Source organism: Juglans regia, chromosome 16 (assembly GCF_001411555.2).
Source record: "Juglans regia cultivar Chandler chromosome 16, Walnut 2.0, whole genome shotgun sequence".
Taxonomy (NCBI): Eukaryota; Viridiplantae; Streptophyta; class Magnoliopsida; order Fagales; family Juglandaceae; genus Juglans; species Juglans regia.
Genome location: NC_049916.1, coordinates 24,250,579 through 24,264,958, shown reverse-complemented (window position 1 = coordinate 24,264,958; position 14,380 = coordinate 24,250,579). Strand labels below are relative to the sequence as shown.

Below are 14,380 nucleotides of genomic sequence, written 5' to 3'. Positions count from 1 at the left end.
TTTAAAATTTATCTTTTAAATTAAATTATGTAGTGTAAATATTTTATTATACATGCTGTACGTATTGATTTGAGAATAAATTTTTTCTATTACAATACATCATATCCTTAAAATTAGTAATCTTCGAGTAATTTAGCGTCGAATTTGTTGAGGCATAATTAAAAAGGTGGTTGTCTCATACTCCGGCTAAAATGTATTTTTAATCTAAAAAAAAAAGATATTTACAGTCGTTAAATAAGTAAATATTATAATTTATTTTAAAAGTAAAAATAAAAATTAAATTTAAATTTAAATTAAAAAATCAATTCATTATATTTATAAAAATATAACTGTACGATCATCACTCCCCATTCTAAATTAAGGAACGGTTAAAGTCTAGACTCCGTAAACACCTACTACAAACTTATAATATTCTAACGTTGGACCCACGCCACGCGTCCCTCTCGGATTTGGCATTTTCCTTCTGATTCAGGAGGGAAGTGTAGGGTGGACGGTAGAGTCGGGGGTTTTGAAGTTTTGAACACACGAGTCAAGATCGTCATTCGTCACCGTATTCCCCATTTCAACGCGGGCCAATAATAACCCAGAGGCATACCCACCTCTCCTACCCATCCAAACCTCCCCCATCATGACCATGGTGATGGCGCTGAAGAACGTTAGGGTTTTCTTCCTCGCTCTCCTCTTTCTCTCCTCTTCTTTACTCCAAGGTTAGCTCCAGATCTAGATCCACCCGCTCATTCTCTGATTCGGATGCATCTTTGTGTCCCTTGTTATTCGTTTCATACTGAGAAAAAAAATGATTGTGCATGCCTGGAATTCTGGCTTATTTGATGCTTGCATGCATGACACGATCGCGTTGATCTATTTGATGGAGATCTGGCTCGGCTGAAGATTCCGATTCTTTCGGTTTTTGCGCTTCGATTTAGTTTGATATTTGTTTATTCCCTCGTATCCTCTGATTCGATGTTCAATTTTATACTTACGCGGCGTGTTTACCCATGGGCTGAGTTCACGAAGTCAACTGTTTTTCGAGAGATTCAAGCAATTTACTTGATTATGGCAATTGCTTTTTCGTAAGTGAAATTTAACATGATTATATATCTTTAATGAAAATACTAAATACAAATACTTTTCAAACACTAATGTCACTTCTTTCCCTCCCTTTTGGGGCAACTTTTGCCTTCACTTTTAATTAGGGAAGCGATGAAAAGTACTTTTGAATTGCCCATCAAATGGTTTTTAAATTGAAGATTACTTAAGAGTTGTGGATGCTGTATTTGATTATCTGTTTAACATGGTGAACTTGTACGGTTTGCACCAGTCGCTTTACAGTAAGTAGACAGTTGAATTCAGCTTGCCTAGTTCTGGATTTTGATCTACATAGTTGGTGAACTGTGTTTGGCAGTTTTAGGGGTAATATCTTGTTGAATGCATGAGTTTAATTTCACAGCATGATATAAGTTCTACGTGAAAATTTCATTATTGATGGCTCTTTTATCTGATAGTTGCTAGGTGTCAAGTGGGTTCGGATGTGGAGCCTACAGAGGCCGTTGAAGAAGTGGGTGATCTTGGGATCGTTGGTGAGGATGCCCAAGATTTTGGTGATGAGAATTTTAGCCCAGCTCCAGGAGTTAATACAGTCTGTGTTTTCCCAAAGAATGGTGCTCGAGGTAATAGTCTTATCTAATTGCGCATACAAAATACTCCTGTTGTTGTAGAAGATGGCTGTGTTTGATTTAGTTTCTTTCCTTGTAGTGGTGCCGGCTGGAGAAGAGACTGAGCTGTTGGTTGGAATGAAAAATGATGGTAATTAGCTCCCTGTTTTGTAGTGTTGAAATGCACTGGAAATTGGCGTGCTATGATGTATTGGTTACTGCTAAGGTGTTTCTGTGTTCTATTTTCTATTGGCTTCCTATTAGACAATCTTTTGTTCTTTTTGAAAGGCCAGTTTGGCATTTGTGTTGTACACGTCATTGCAATGCAATTTTCTTTTCATTCTTGTTCTTAATGCTCAAGTTTAGCTCATTTGTTTATTTTGGATTAAAAAGCAGGGGACTCAACCTTGAATGTCATTGCAATTAAGGCCAGCATTCATCTTCCTTTCGATCATCAGCTGCTGGTTCAAAATCTCACTGCACAGGTAATTCTAGGTGTACTTATGTTTGATCAGATGTGTAATGTATCCATGATCTCTAAGGAAGCTGGTTAGTGTTTAAATCTAAGGGCTATGTTGCCTATATTGTCTTTAATGAATTATATTGCCTTTTGCATTAAATTGGTATTATAGGAAATTTTTTTTTTTAATAAGAGATAAATATTATATATATGAATGAAATAGGCATAGCCCATGTACACAGGAAATATACAGAAAAACTCCTAAATACATTCTACATGCGATAAATTAAAGACAAGAAATCATGGAAATTGCCCCCTTGCAATACAATAGCGGAAAGCCACGACAATAAAGTGTGGAACAAAAATTCTTCAACTCAGCCAATGTGCGTTCCTTATATTCAAAGCAGTGCACATTCATTTCCGTCCAAATACACCACATGATGCACAACGGAATCATCTTTCACACGCTGCCACTTGATGACAGCCTTGCATCTTCCTCCAACAGCCCAACAAATCCACCACCCTCATAGGCATAACCCAAGCAACATCAACCCTTTGAAAGATCTCATCCCACAACACCCTTGTTACCTCACAGTGTAGTAAGAGATGGTTCACCGATTCTCCATTTTTTTTACACATGTAGCACCAATTCATGACTACACATCCTCTCTTCCTCAAGTTGTCCGTGGTCAAGATCTTCCCAAGGGCAGCACTCCAAACAAAAAAGGCTACTTTAGAAGGCACACAAGACTTCCAAATAGTCTTCCAGGGAAACGAAGAATGATCTTGTGTTGTCAAGATGTTATAATATGCCTTCACTGAGCATAACTTGTGATTATTTGACCTCCACTTCAATCTATCTCACTGTGCTATAGGGGTCCCCGTAGAATATAGTGAGCTGAAAATTTCTGCAACAATAGATAATTCTCAGTCATGAAAATCCCTACTATAGAGAATGTTCCACTGATATGAGCCATGAGAAAATAACCACACATCCGCCACTGACGCCTCCCTGTTAACTGCAATACGATATAGGGCCGGAAAAGCCCTTTCCAAAGCTTGATCTCCACACCACATGTCCCGCCAAAAACTTATTTGATTGCCCTCACCAACTACAAAACGGATTTGATTTGCAAAGCATGGCCACCCCTTCCTCATAAACTTCCATAAACCCACACCATACCCTCCTCTCACTTCGTTGGAACACCTTATAGGAAATTAAAGCTATGCTTGGTATATTTCATCAAGGTGAATTTTGCATGTCAAAAGATTTTTTATGTACTCAATAAATATCTTGCCAGGGTGTTATGTTACTTTTGTGTTCTGTACAAAGTTCTTGTTCAATCTTCCTTGTGTTTCAGTTATTCTTTTCTTGGTGTTATATACAGCTTTATATCTGGGTTAATTTTTCCATCTTTTGTTGGTTTTGGTTCCCCTAACTCGTTATGTTTTCTATTCTTCTGTTACAGAATTACTGTTTTTAATTCTTAAGCATTATAAATGGTTGTGCCTTATTGTGCTGGTTGGGGTTGGGTGGTGCCCTTTCAGTAAGGGCTCACTGGGGGGTTTGATTATTAGATTTCGTATAGGGGAAATTCTTTTTCTTTCTTCTTATCTTCTATGGTTGATTTCAATATGGTTTTCCTTGCTTACTCATCTGTTTGTAATTTAAGTATAGGCTTTCAACAACGCGTCAGTACCAGCTTCAGCACAGGCTACTTTCCCATACATATTCGCTGTTAGCAAGTTCTTGCAGGTATTTCATCTGTCCACACTATGTGTTCCCAAAACGTGCTAATTGATAGAAGAAGATCCTTTTGTTTGAGCTTAGGCATTTCATTCTTTTTTGTGCAGGCTGGAACCTTTGACCTTGTAGGCACCATTATTTATGAAATTGACCAGAATCCATACCAGAGCACCTTCTATAATGGTACCATTGAAGTTGTTGAGGCAGGGAATTTTCTGAGCATTGAGTCTGTTTTCCTTGTTACACTTGCAATTTCACTTCTTGTTCTGCTGGGCGCATGGATTCGTGGTCAAATAAAGAACCTTTCCAAGGTATGCACTTTCAGACGTGCCTTTTGTATGATTAGATACTTCATTAACTATGTATGTGATAATAAATTGAATAGAGATCTATTTGTCGACGTTTCTAGTATTCAAATATGATGTTGTTAACTCCGTCCTGACACAAACCCGTAATTATTGTGCACTTACAATGTTAGTATTTCTACTTATAAAAATACAATGTTAGTATCTCAGCATACTAATTTTGTAGAGCTGAAAATTTGATTGGAAATGTAATATTATCCTGACTCTCTTGCTACTCATATTTTGAACTCTTCTGCGAGAGAGTTCAGCAATTCTTTGGTGGCCCATTAGATGTTTTTCAATTATATCCTCATGGCTACATTTTATACGTCTGTTTTGTGTGTTTTCTCCTTGTAATATTCCCCTTCTGTCTGCATGTACTCGGTCAGAAAACTAAGAGGGCTCCCAAGGTGGAAGTTGGAACTAAGACTACAGATGCATCAATGGATGAGTGGCTTCAGGTGAGTGGTTTATGCTTCACCATGGTAAATGAATGTTCTTGCAAATTGTTGTCCCCTTGATAGGGAAGTATTACTGGAAGGAGTTTTGCTATGATGTTTTGGTTGTGGTTTGAATGTGTAATACCCTAGATTGGGTGCATGTGTAGGTGAATGAATCCCGCATTGCCTAAGATAAAAAAATTATTGCCCTTAATAATGATTCCAAAGGACTCTTAATTGTAATTTTAGCCTGTTCTTTTGGAGTATCATCCCAGATGTGGTTGGGGATTTTCCTTGGATTGTTACAATTTCATTCCATAATGGGTTGCACAACCCATACTTTTGACTAGGATTTGCTCTAATATTAATTGTCCAAAGAAAGGTTAAGCCACACATCTGGACGGATATTCCAAAAGGACAAGTTAAGATTACAATTGAAGCCCCTTGAAATTAGTATAAAGGGCAAGAGTTTCTCCATCCCAAGCAGTATGGGATCCCATTCACCACCTTCTATACCTAATATGGGACATTACAGAAGTGTGATTAGAATTAAATAGAAAGTAGGAAACACAAAAAATAAAAAATCAGATCAACTTCTCTGTAGATTTTGTTCTCCAATAAAAAACTGTACCCACTGAATCTTTTTTGTTTTGCTGGCGATTTGCTGAAATTGTGATGGCTAATGCTGTTGTATTCTTTTCTGCCCATTCCAACACTCAGGGAACCGCATATACGCAGTCCTTGTCCAGCAAATCAAAGAAGAAAAAGTAGATAAGCATTCTCATCTGGTTAAGCTGCACAAGCCACTTCACCAAAGTTCAGACTCTTGTAACTCTAGCTAGGCAGTTAGAGATTTTAAGAGAGCTCCAAAAACTGCAAGGAAAATTAGACCAGAAAAGCTTGTCTTTCTGTTGTAGTTTTTCGAATATATTTTACATTAAAAGTTTCTTAAAGATGAATTTGATCATTTTGAGGTAAAACTAACACAGATTTGAGTTAGGAGGGATACAATTTTCTGTGAAACTGAAAATTTTCTGGGACGGCCATTTTTATATTACAATTTCACCAATGCAGTTTCTTGTGGATGCTGTGATGTAGGGCCTTCGACATATTCTGACAAAATTAGTGCAGCATATTATGCATTTGTACATTCTGAAATGCTTGCATCTATAGTAAGATATTTGTGGGTCTATAGCATATATTTGTGTCATTGTGAGAAAATTTCCCCTCTTGAGGTATATCATGTGGGGGATCTACCCCAGATATTTTATGGTTGGAGGAGAAAGGAAGCTGACTGAAATTGTTTAAACCTTTTTGAAAGATTAAACGATTAACTTTGGAAACCAGACCAATTTTATTTTTTGCTGAGCTTGCGGGTTCATCAAATCACATTTTATTTGTGGTCTGACAAGATGCTACCCATTTTAATTTTGAGCAGCTCCTTTCCTATGTGGGACTAACTTCGGTATAAGTCACAATCATGGGTCTCTGCAATATACTCCAGCCTTTTATTGTCATGGTAATCGGATTTAAATTTTGTGATATTTCGGTTTAGATGGGATATTTTCTAGTGTTTTGGTCTTGAGCGGTCATGCTTCTGGCATCTGGGTATTCCTGTTTATTGAAGGGACGAGGAAATTCAGATTTTTGATGATCGGATTACGGATATAGGTTTCTACAACTTTCTTGGTCTTCCGTCAAAACGTGATTATGGATGTACAAAGGGTGGTAACGATCTCAACGTTTAGTTTGAAACTAAATCCAAATTGCTCAGACCGAAGAGCATAATGCATAATCAGAGTTTATATATATAGTATATTTGGATAATTCAAAGATACAAGATGCGTATACCGCTTGTAAACCTGGCTGATCTCTACTCTTAAATCCCGACCCCCATGGTATATGAGAACTCCCAATTAATGTGATCTAATTTTGGTATAAATTCGTAGGCATTCAGCCTGGATCATCTTGGGGTTTCTTAATAAATACTAATATTTGAGGTACATTTCCTAATTACATATAAAAAGGTCAAAGTTGACCATTTGACTTTACTAATTCATCGACTTTTATTTATCATAAATATAATCCCAATTTTCCTATTCCCAATAGTCACTAACACATGAAAAACCAAAATGGTTAGGCTTGTGACCATATATGATAAGGTCCTTCCATCTATCCTACGCATCAATCATGGTCGCACTTAGCATTTGGATTTATCATAACTCTGGTTTCTGCAGCAATCGATTAAGATATTAGAACTCCTTAGTGTGTATTTTTTTAGATGATTTTCAGCCAATTATTGTTGATAATCGCTGTCGGCATGGATTGTGCTTTTCAGCGGATGTCACTTTAAGCACAGCATCAGCTAGAGTAATCTCCTCCTCCTCCTCCTCCACAAGTTTTGTGCTTCTCTGTGACAGCCTTGAACATCTACTTAATCGGTGTCTTATTACGTTGTATGTCCATCACAACTAACATCTTAATGACAATGATATAGGAGCACATGATTGTTTTAACTTGGGAAGACAAAGACACTCCAGATATTTGTCTTGATACAATATTCGCTTAGTGGCTCTACGCTTTGTTCACTGAGTTAGTATTAGGGTTTCTACCTTATGCTTTGAAAGTTTGCTACGGATAAGGTTGATCACATGTGAAATCATCATTTGTCTCAAAAGTTTAAACTCGTAGGAAGAGATAGATTTAATTATTTGTATTATATTTTTAACATTCATCCTCGTGTGTTGATTAGACTCCCCTTCATTGAGTAGCCCTAATACGTCAAATATTTAATTAAATGAAAAAGAGTGTAGAGTGTTCGAATTCAAGACCTCTGCTCTTATTCCATGTGAAATCATCATTTGTCCCAAAAGCTTAATCTCATGTGAAAAGATAAATTTAATTATTTGTATTATATCATTAACAAATACTACCCATACCTGTAGGTTCCAAATAATTCTGATTTTTCTTTAAAGGATATCAGTCACAGAAAAAGAAACGTGAGAAGTAAAAGTAAACATCTCTAGGAATGAATGATGCTGGCTAGACGAATCCAAGTTATTCTGCACCTACCTCAAATTCTTTTAAGATTTTGGAAACGTGATGATCCTCGTTCTGCAAGCGTGTAAATTCCAATGTGTTTGGTTTTGCAATGACATGGGTCAATTAAACTAATGCCTCAAGTACACCTTCACTTTTGACTCTTTGAGGCTTTCTAACTGACTGTATCAGGGCTCGAGAATCAAATTACAGTGTCGATGTTAGTTTTATAAAGGCCTGAAAATTTTCATTAATCCAGTCCCTACATTTCATAAAAAGCATAGTATTTATGACAGCTTTATTAGTAGGTTTAGAGAGAGAGAGAGAGAGAGAGAGCACAGAAAGATCTAGCTGTGCATGCAGTTGAGAGCTCATTCAATGGCCTTTTGGTGACAAAACTAGTGGGCATCGTGACCATCTTTCTCATATTGAAAAACTAATCTCAATGGGTCCCTAACCTCATGTGAAGCCCTTAAGTGTGGTGTCGGTTTGCCTTTGAGATCAATTCCTTAAGATCTCTATAAAAACAAGGCCTCAGTCATCATTCTTACCCATCAAACCATAGCAGCATATTGCTTTTCAGCTGCTAAGCAGCCTTCTGTCCAAGTTACATTTTCTTCCTCTCATTCCTTTGTTTTTCTGTTGGGATCCAAAGTTGAGTTTGCCAATGCGAACGCTTCCTTTTTGCCGAGGAGCACTTATGTGCTGCTCGGTGATCTTGCTTTTCACATTAAGTTTCTGCTATGGTAGTGACCAGACAGTTGAGGTAGTTGGTCTTGGGGAATGTGCAGACTGTGAGCAGAGTAACATTCAGACTAGCCATGCCTTTTCAGGTACTGTTAATCTTTCTTTTTTGTTTTTTTTCTCCTTGAACCATTGTTCTTTTAAATGTCAGCATTGATGTTGCCACGTATCACAAAGATGCATTGCTGCATGGTTTACCTGATATGCTCTTTGCCCCTACTGCTTCTTGAAGGGTCTTGTCTTGTGATACCTACTTACCACTCATATATGCTGTACTCTTAGTCTATATTATTACCTGAAAACTGTGGAAAAAAGAAACCGAGATGCAGCTCCAAGTGGTTGGATTCAGGGTAACCATTATTTGATCAAATCTGAACTGTGATCATTGAAATGCCAAAGACATAGTGGGCAACGAACAAAAATGATTTTGTGGATTACTGTGCAGGGCTTCCTGTGACAGTTGATTGCAAGCAAGCAAATGGACACTTCAGGACCAGAGGAGTAGGGAAGCTCGATGAAGAAGGAAAGTTTGAAGTGTCTCTTCCTCAGGAGATCGTGAAAGACGGACAACTAAATGAAGAATGCTATGCGCAGCTTCACAGTGCATCAGCTGCACCATGCCCTGCCCACAATGGCCTAGAATCCTCAAAAGTTATATTCAAGTCCAAAGCCAATGGAAAACATACCTTTGGGCTGGCTGGTAAACTCAAATTCTCCCCCGTGACATGTACTTCAGCCTTCCTGTGGCCTCACTACAAACACCCGCCACTACCCAAATTGCCGCCTTTTCCTCCCCATCCACACTGGAAGAAGTACTTTGGTCATCACTTCCCTTACCCTCATAAGGTCTTTCCCCCACTACCACCAAAGGTCTTCCCTCCCATATATAAGAAGCCTTTGCCGCCAATTCCAAAGTTCAAGAAGCCACTTCCACCTCCGGTACCTGTATACAAGAAGCCTCTTCCTCCGCCTGTTCCAAAGTTTAAGAAACCACTTCCACCGCCGATACCTGTATATAAGAAGCCACTTCCTCCGCCATTTCCAAAATTCAAAAAGCCACTTCCACCTCCCATTCCAGTATTCAAACCGAAACCACCAATTTTCAAGCCTCCTTCAATCCCAAAGATCTATCACCCACCTCTGCCAAAATTCAAAAAGCCCCTTCCTCCCATTCCAATCTACAAACCAAAACCCCCCGTATACCATAAACCTCTTCCACCAATCCCAAAGATCCCTCCATATTATAAGAAGCCTTGCCCACCCCTTCCTAAAGTCCCACTTCATCCTAAACTTCCTCCTATTCCAAAGCATCCCAAGTATTTCCCCCACCCCAAGTTTGGAAAGTGGCCTCCGTTGCCACCTCATCCTTAGATCACTGCAGTATATGTTCCAAATGTAAGTGGAAACGATGTTGTTTTATTTAATTAAGTCTGGTGTGGAAATTTAATACTGTAATAAAGCCTCGAAGAAAAAGATGGTGCAAATGAAAAGGCTTGGAGAGAGAGAGAGAGAGAGAGAGATATGAATCAATATTTATTACTTGTCGAAGTTATAGGCCGTGTGTGGATCATTCCTTTTAGTTTTACATTTAGAGGTCCGAATGCATTTGACTTGCTGTAATAATTGTACTATCTTGTCTTGCAAAATATATATCCTCCATTTTGCGATAACTTTTATTTGATATATTCTCGAATGACACCGAGTTGATCAGATTGCAAACAAGTTGTTGCACCGGTGCATGCATGACTACTCTCTGTTCATACGACGATCACGATTCACGGCATTTCCTCCCCGCCCCTATCTCCTTTTTCTTTTACAGCTAGAATCAATATCGAAAGGGCTGAGAGCCTTAGACATCGATGGTTAATAAACAAGGTCACTTAACAGACCAACTTCCAGATACCTAACATGCATGCATGTGCATTAATTCAACCTTGCATGCATTTTGAGGGCGTGAATCTAAAGATCTAGAGCTCTGTCAAACTTCAAAAGAACTTTGCTGTAAAATTCATTCGATTCTTAGACGTAAAGTCTTCATTTATTTTTTGTGTTATGTATTTTACGTACTCGATCTGGATTCATGTGCTTTTATGAATGAAACTGATGCATGAACTAACAAGATCAATCACCGTTCTGGATTACTATTGCACGACCTATATATCTATCTAGCGTTAATGGATTTGGGTACATAGGCAGTTGGACATTTAGTGGGTCTATAAATGCCCATATGTGGTCCATGTGAAAATCGCCTGCTTTCAATATCTTCAACTTCAACGATATGTTAAGCCCACAACATCCACTTAACAATTTGGAGTCATCGTTATAACTCTCATTTAGAGATGCAATCATGCAATGCTTGGAGAGCTGTTGAGGCGACATGTCGTAATCACCTCGAGAGTATTGAAACGACCACCTTGCTAAATCGTTGCATAGCGCATACTGCTTGTACGTATTCAGTTTGTCCGTTCGATCCGGTGAAATTATTTTATTATTTTATTTTATTTTAAATAAATTAATAAAAAATATTAAAATTAAAATTAAATAAATTATTAATGTAAATTCTGTAATTAACTCATTAAAAAAATATTTAGCTATAATTATATTTATGATGTTGATAGTTATTACTTACTAACTTAGGTCCCGTTTAGAACTTAGAGTTCAGTCTAATTTTAAACTGAGTTTAACATCTAAATACTCAACTTTCAAATCATTAAATTCATCTCAATTCAAAATTACTTCTTTACACATGGGACCGATAACCTTTTTTAACTTTCCATAAACACTTCTAAACTTATCTTAACATCTAAATGCATCTAAACTCGTCTTAGGTGGACTCCTCAAAACTCACTTCATCATTTCAACTCACTATTATTTATAAAGAACTAAACTTAGTTCAATATCCAAATGTGACCTTAAACTTTATTTTTTAGTATGCATAATTATTAATAATGTCGTATATTTTATATATGGTTAGTGAATATCAAATAATTTCATTATACATAGATTATCCATGCTTGCTTGCATCTTAGGTATTAAAAAAAAAAGACGTAATTAATTTAATTAAGTGTAAATAGTAGAGCATGTATAAATATATGATATATTAACTATTTACATATAATGACAAATTATCACATGATTTATTATTAATTGATAATATATAATATATATTATTTTATATTTTATATGGTCAATGATAATAAATTAAATAAAAATTACATTATCAACTTATATAATTGCTATATACAAATAATTTATTAAATTATTAAAAATATTTTAAATATATATAGTTCAGTCCGGTCGGTTTTTCCGATCTAGACCCAAAGTTGTACACCCCTAGCCTTGAGTGCCTTTTAATACGTGTTTGGGATTGTGGTGGAAAATATAGTTTATAGATTTAGAGCTTACAACTTATAGCGCCTTAAGCGATGAGTTATACTATTAAAAAATTATTTACTATTTAGTAATCATATGTTTGAAATATTTTGAAACGTGTTACATTTGTTTGAAAACAAATTAAAAAAATAAATTTTGAGATAGAAATAACGATCATTTGATTTTTTAAAGATTATTTTTTAAAAATTATAGCCATATCCTTAAAAGTCTAAAAGTTGTATGAGTGTTTTTGTCCATTGAAAGTGTTTTCATTAAAGAATTTTTAAAGATATTTAAGTATTCTTGAAAGACTCCTAATGCAATCTCAAAAGGCCCTTAGTGTTTTTTTCTTTTTTTTTTCCTTTTTCAATTTACTTTCATGCACGAGGCCTAAGTCCATTAGTAACGGTACTTTATAATTAACACTCATAATAAAATCAGAAATTACTTTTTTCTGTTCATTATTATTTTTTCAGTTCGATATAGGTGAGACTTTCCTTTTTTTTTTTTGGTTCTGCATAATTTTGTTTGTCAAAGAAATAGGATTGTAATTTGTCAATTAGGACAGAGTATTTGGTGAGGTGCTTTCACCTTTTGAGCCCTTTTCTTAGCCAATTCTTCTAGAGTTTTGCTACACAACCTCCACCACACTTTACATTTCACATTTTTTAAAATTTTTAATTATTTTTTTGAATTTTTTTTTGAGTTTATTCTTTTTAAATTATTTTAAATTTTTTATTCATTATTTATATAATAAATATTTAATAAAAAAAAATAATAAAAATTAAAAATAATATAAAGTGTAGAAGTTATGTGAATAGTAAGAGATTGAGTAGATTTTTTGATTTTTCAATATACCACTGCCACAAGTAACCGTTGGGAAACTGGTTGAGCCACATCAGCCAATAAATAAAAATAAAAAAATAAAAGAACGAAAACATAACACAATGAAAGTTGAGGGAAAGTTCAGATTTGGGAAGTAGGAGATTGCGTTGTCTGGAAGGAGAAGAAAAGCTCTACTCTGCTTGATCTCTGGTCTGGAAGAATGAGAGTTCGCCGCCTGGATCTGGGAACTGGAGATCGTTTCTAATGGTAAAGGTGGCACCAAAATGTCTTCCGTAGCCGCACACGACCAACTTTCTCAATATCCTGGTGGACGACAAGAGGATTGACCTAATCCAGAAGATTGTGAAGAAGTTTAAGATGATTTACAACAAGATGATCAACACGGAGCTGGCGATGCTTAGCTCAGTGGTGAAGCTTGAGTCGCAACACTTGGCCCAAATCACAAAGCAGGTGCAAAAGCTGATTGGGGCCTAGAACATGAGGATCAAAACCCTTATTGACTTGAGCTTGGTGGTCAAGTGCACCGTCATGTATGGGAATGCTAGCTCCAAGCTGATTGATATGAGTGTCAATAAGCATTTGGATGAAATTGCTGCTCAGCTTGATGTGGGTGATATTAAAATTGGTATATGAATTTGTATTTTTGGGTTATTGTCTGTAAGTAATCTAGTTATGAATTAATGCTGACATTTTATTTTTTAGACTAAGAAAAAAAATTTGAAGGGGAGAATGAGTGAACAAGTGAACGAAAAAATTGATAGAGAGGGGGGGGTGGGGGAATGAAATGAGAGTGGGAAAAAATAAACTTTTTTATGCAATCGGTTTCGCGGGGGTTCCCAACCTGTTGCAAGTAGAGTTTTTCTTAGCTTATTAGGACTGAGCATTTTTCAAACCCGACAAAAGATAACTAAATATATTAGTAATTATAAATTACATGGATAAAATTAATTTCTAAACTTGCCTCATTTTTAATTTTAACAAAAATTTGATTAAGAAATTATCAAAAAGTTATAGAGCTAAAGATCAAAGCCATAAAATTAAGATCCGGTTAGGATAGTGAGTTGAGATGAAAGTTAAATAAAATATTATTAGAATATTATTTTTTAATATTATTATTGTTTTAAAATTTTTAAAAAATTGAATTATTTATTATATTTTATGTGAGATTTTGAGAAAATTATAATTAATATGACATGAGATGAAACACTATCCAAGTTTTGGTTACACAAAATCAAATTATCTCATTTCGTTTTGTATAATTATTACAACTTTTTCAAACTTCCACACAAAATATAATAAATAATTCGACTTTTTTAATTTTAAAAATAAAAATAGTATTAAAAATTGATATTATAACAGTATCTTATTCAACTTTTTACAAAATATTTCATCTCGTCTCATTTAAACTGTATAACCAAACATGGCCTTAAGTTCAAACTAAAAAAAAAGTAGGGATTTAAGATGTTAGTGTGGGAAACTCATTTCAACACTCTTGAGCCGCAATGGATTGATGGTGATTACTTTGCTATCATTTTGAGAGACAACTGGAGTAGTAATTGGAGGCGCAGTTTAACATTGGTATTAGACTCATCAAATGAGTTCAATTTTTAAAATTTGATGATTTTTACTTTAAAATCTTAGTATTGGATTCATAATATATCCAAATTTCATGTTTTGAGCTACATGACATTTTCATTTCTTTTCAAATTTAGAGATTTACTGTTGATGGCTAT

The 14,380-nt window shown here is 35.6% G+C and overlaps 2 protein-coding genes across 3 annotated transcripts; both read left to right on the top strand.

The window, feature by feature from the left end:
• The first annotated feature begins 489 nt into the window (after nt 1–489).
• LOC109006572 (translocon-associated protein subunit alpha-like) lies at nt 490–5,804 on the top strand. 2 transcript variants are annotated; one of them, XM_018985900.2, is made up of 8 exons: nt 490–707; nt 1,506–1,670; nt 1,756–1,806; nt 2,052–2,140; nt 3,794–3,871; nt 3,970–4,173; nt 4,596–4,667; nt 5,367–5,804. In XM_018985900.2, exons 1-8 carry the CDS (start codon nt 629–631, stop codon nt 5,415–5,417), a joined length of 789 nt encoding a protein of 262 aa, XP_018841445.1. In that variant the 5' UTR covers nt 490–628; the 3' UTR covers nt 5,418–5,804. The 2 variants fall into 2 exon arrangements, with proteins under 2 accessions (XP_018841445.1, XP_018841444.1); XM_018985899.2 differs by having other exon boundaries at nt 509–707; nt 2,049–2,140.
• Nucleotides 5,805–8,225: 2,421 nt separating this feature from the next.
• On the top strand, nt 8,226–10,099 carry LOC109006570 (proline-rich protein 4-like). Its single transcript, XM_018985895.2, has 2 exons — nt 8,226–8,518; nt 8,875–10,099. The coding sequence occupies exons 1-2, from the start codon at nt 8,353–8,355 to the stop codon at nt 9,798–9,800; spliced, it is 1,092 nt and encodes a 363-aa protein (XP_018841440.1). The 5' UTR covers nt 8,226–8,352; the 3' UTR covers nt 9,801–10,099.
• Nucleotides 10,100–14,380: the final 4,281 nt, after the last annotated feature.